Consider the following 4,436-nt stretch of genomic DNA (forward strand, 5'->3'; position numbering starts at 1 on the left):
TATCTGACATTCAGAAAATACCTGAAGGCAGCCCTGTTTAGGGAAGTTTTTAACCTGTGATATTTTGATGTATTTTAATATCTGTTGTAGGCCGCGCAGAGTGGCTGGAGGGACCCAGCCAGATGGGCGGGGTACAAATAAATTATTATTATTATTATTATTATTATTATTATTATTATTAGCAAAGAACTCTGTTACATCAATAAGGGTTGAAGCAACAGCAGGACCACAGGTCCAGCACCGAGGGTATTCTGGCGGTTCCCTCCATGTGAGAAGTTACAGGGAACCTGGCAGAGAATGCCCTCCTACCAGATGTCAAGGAGATGAGTAACCTTGATAACCTTTAGAAGGCAGCCCTATATGGGGAAGCTTTTCAATGGTAGATGTTTTTATATATGTTGGGAGCTGCCCAGAGTGGCTGGGGGAACCCAGTTAGATGGGCAGGGTACAAACAATAAAATTGTTGTTGAATAAAAAAAGAAAGCTGGTAAAAGGCTGGAGGGCACAAGGAGAAGGGGACGACAGAGGATGAGATGGTTGGACAGTGTTCTTGAAGCTACTAACATGAGCTTGGCCAAACTGCGGGAGGCAGTGAAGGATAGGCGTGCCTGGCGTGCTCTGGTCCATGGGGTCACGAAGAGTCGGACACGACTGAACGACTGAACAACAACAAAAGGCTGTGGATATGCCTGACTGTATACAGTGGTGCCCCGCTAGACGAATGCCTCGCTAGACGAAAAACTCGCTAGACGAACGGCATTCGTCTAGCGGAAGCTGCCCCGCAAGACGAAAAAGTCAATGGGGCTGCTTCGCAAGATGAAAAAAAAACGTCTTTTTTTTCGTTTAGCGGAGCGCGGCTGTCATTGCCACTTCGCTAGACGAAAAAACCGCTAGACGGAAAAATTCGTAGAACAAATTATTTTCGTCTAGCGGGGCACCACTGTAATAACTTATCCACACTGGACTTTAAGGTCGTCTTGAAACTGCTTGTGTCTCTTTTTTATTTTGCCTCATCTACACAACAGCTCTTCCTCATCTAATGCAAGCCCACCCTTTGCCCTCCTTTGTTCAGAATGCCATGGTGCAAGGAGAAGCCAATAAACCAAGGAAATCTAATACAAAACCCTGTTACTCAACGGTGGACATTAGCAGGCAAACTAGGCTCAAAAGTCCGAAGAACAAGCAAAAGCTTTGATTAAAATGAGTGAGGTAAGCAAAATTAAAAACAAACTCTCAATCTTTGGTTTGCTTCCTGTAGGATGCAGCAGCTAAAAAAGCCAATGCAATTCTGGGCGGCATCAATAGGAGTATAGGATCTAGATCAAGGGAAGTAATAGTACCACTGTATACCGCTCTGGTCAGACCTCACCTGGAATACTGTGTCCAGTTCTGGGCACCACAGTTCAAGAAGGATACTGACCAGCTGGAACATGTCCAGAGGAGGGCAACCAAAATGGTCAAAGGCCTGGAAATGATGCCATTTGAGAAACGGCTTAGGGAGTGGGTATGTTTAGCCTGGAGAAGAGAAGGTTAAGGAATGATTTGATAGCCATGTTCAAATATATAAAAGGATGTCATATAGAGGAGGGAGAAAGGTTGTTTTCTGCTGCTCCAGAGAAGCGGACACAGGGCAATGGATTCAAACTACAAGAAAGAAGATTCCACCTAAACATTAGGAAGAACTTCCTGACAGTGAGAGCTGTTTGACAGTGGAATTTGCTGCCAAGGAGTGTGGTGGAGTCTCCTTCTTTGGAGGTCTTTAAGCGGAGGCTTGACAGCCATCTGTCAGGAATGCTTTGATGGTGTTTCTGTTGTGATATTATTACAAACCGAGCTGCAAGAAGCAAGGTCACCTGACCATGAGTCATGTATTCACTCTGTGGGAAACACACTGGCCATACCAGCCTCCCACACATGTGATGTCATTGTAATTTACTGTTGTATCCTTACTTTCTGTTCCGGCTCAAGGATGCTAGACGTATTATGCACAGCTCTGAATTTATGAGCTTGCTACGCAGAGATATATTCTGCACTTTATCTACAATAAAGTAGGTTTTAGCCTTCACTGGCTTGTGTGTGTTGTTTTCAAGCTGGGAACAATCACATATTACTAATACTTCCTGGACTCGAGTAGCCAGGAAGGCACAGAGGCTTTGTTCCTGCCTGGGGGTCAGTCTAACAACATGCCCCCCCGGGAAGTCTCACAACAGTTTCCTGCTTGGCAGGAGGTTGGACTGGATGGCCCTTGTGGTCTCTTCCACCTCTATGATTCTATGAGATCATGATGTGCTTGAAGATCATTCCCCACTCCAACCCCTTCTAAGATGTTTCCCTATGAGTTCTTTGATGCCGAATAAGGGATCTACTGTGATGAAAGATCTTTCCACACTTCAAACATTCATAAGATTCGTCCCCTGTATGAGTTCTTTGATGCTGAGAAAGTGATTTACTCCAATTGAAGCTCTTTCCGCACTCAAAGCATTTATAAGGTTGCTCCCCTGTATGAGTTCTTTGATGCACAGTAAGGCCTATTTCCCTACTGAAGCTTTTTCCACACTCACAGCATTTATATGGTTTTCCCCTTGTATGAGTTATTTGATGCTTAGTTAGGGAACCACTATGACTAAAGCTCTTGTCGCACTCGAAACATTTATAAGGTTTCGCACCGGTATGAGTTATTTTATGTACAGTGAGGTGACTACTCCGAATGAAGCTTTTTCCACATTCCAAACATTTATAAGGTTTCTCCCCTGTGTGACTTCTTTCATGCAAAGTAAGGGAGTCTCTGCGACTGAAGCGCTTTCCACACTCCAAACACGCATAAGGTTTTTCCCCTGTATGAATTCTTTGATGCTTTGTAAGGGAGTCATTGTACCTGAAGCTCTCGCCACAGTCCAAACATTTGTAACGTTTTTCACTTGCATGTGTTCTTTTATGCTTAGTGAGAGTGCTCCTCTGATGGAAGCTCTTTCTACGCTTTAAGCATCCATACGGTTTCTCCCCTGTGTGGGTTGTATGATGCTTATTAAGGGAGCCACTCCGGGAGAAGGTCTTTCCGCACTCAAAGCATTTATGAGGTTTCTCCCCTGTATGAATACTTTGATGCAAAGTAAGTTGACTACTCTGTCTGAAGCTCTTTCCACACTCCCAGCATTTATAAGGTTTCTCTCCTGTATGAGTTCTTTGATGCACAATAAGGTTGTCTTTCCGACTAAAGCTTTTCCCACACTCCCAGCATTTATATGGTTTTTCACCAGAGTGCACTCTTTGATGTGAAGCAAACGTTGAGCGAAAAGAGAATCTCTTTCCACACACAGTACATTCATACTTCTCTGTGTGAATTTCATTCTCATTAACCTGAGCAGCAGTGGATTCCCTCCCCACCTTCTGCATTTGGGTCCCCTCTTTTCTGTTGCTTCCAACTTGAACTCGCAGTTTCCGTTGCTCCTTCCGCTCCTCCACTCTTTCACGTTGCACTGCTGATGTTTCGCCTTCAGTCAGGATCTTCCAAACATCTGCTAATGGATTAAAAAGGAAAACTGGTAAATGCTGTGTCTCTATAAGGCCTCATCCACCCAGGACTTTTAATTCTGACTTGAAGCTGCTTGCATCACTAATTTTCATCCACAGAAAATTCTCCTAATCTAAGTGTCAGCTTGCCCTAACCTCTTAAAATTCAGAAACATGATGTAGAACAGAGTTTCAACCTTTTCCCAGCCATGGCCCCCCTAAGACCTTGTTCCTGTGGCCCCCCATCCCATCCTACTGACAGTTACCCCATTCAGGACAAGGGAGTCCTCCACACCTGCCCACCTTCTGTCCCCCAAAAACAGTACTTGTGTCTTATCAGGATTCAACCTCAAACTGTTAACCACCATCTATCCTGCAACTGCCTCCAGACACTCACACAGGACCTTCACAGCCTTCACTGGTTCTGATTTGAAAGAGAGGTAGAGCTGGGTATCATCTGCATACAGATGAACACCCAGACCAAAACCCCCTGATGATCTCTCCCAGCAGCTGCATGTAGATGTTGAAAAGCATCCCAGATCAAGTAAAACATTAGAAATACTTAACTAATTGACCAATTGCGCCGGTTCTGCCCCAACAAAAGTCCTGCCCCCCCCCCAACAAAAATCCTGCGCCCATGCCAACACTGAAAAACATTCCTTTCCTTTTCTATTTTTTATCTCTCACAGCCCAGAACTCTGACCCTGCAACCTTCCTCGTTTTCTTGCAGGGGAGCTTCCTCACCCCCAACTTCCCTCCAGATCCCCTCTCTCTATTCCCTGCAACTCACCAGATGGTCCTGGGAGGGAACATTCAAAGGTTGTGGGAGACAGCCTGACCAGGTCAACCGTCCATCTTCCTCCTTCCATCCTTGCTAGGTTTGCAGGATCAGCCTCTTTCATCCTTCCTGAGGAGTTCAGAAGGCA

General features: G+C 45.1%; 1 protein-coding gene across 1 annotated transcript; it reads right to left on the minus strand.

The window, feature by feature from the left end:
- Nucleotides 1-1,235: 1,235 nt before the first annotated feature.
- On the minus strand, nt 1,236-3,509 carry LOC117042767 (zinc finger protein 135-like). The gene is made up of 2 exons (XM_033142409.1): nt 2,287-3,509; nt 1,236-1,254 (listed from the first exon to the last, which is right to left on the minus strand). Exon 1 carries the CDS (start codon nt 3,391-3,393, stop codon nt 2,320-2,322), a length of 1,074 nt encoding a protein of 357 aa, XP_032998300.1. The 5' UTR covers nt 3,394-3,509; the 3' UTR covers nt 1,236-1,254; nt 2,287-2,319.
- Nucleotides 3,510-4,436: the final 927 nt, after the last annotated feature.

The sequence above is a fragment of the Lacerta agilis genome, chromosome 2 (assembly GCF_009819535.1).
Source record: "Lacerta agilis isolate rLacAgi1 chromosome 2, rLacAgi1.pri, whole genome shotgun sequence".
NCBI lineage: Eukaryota > Metazoa > Chordata > Lepidosauria > Squamata > Lacertidae > Lacerta > Lacerta agilis.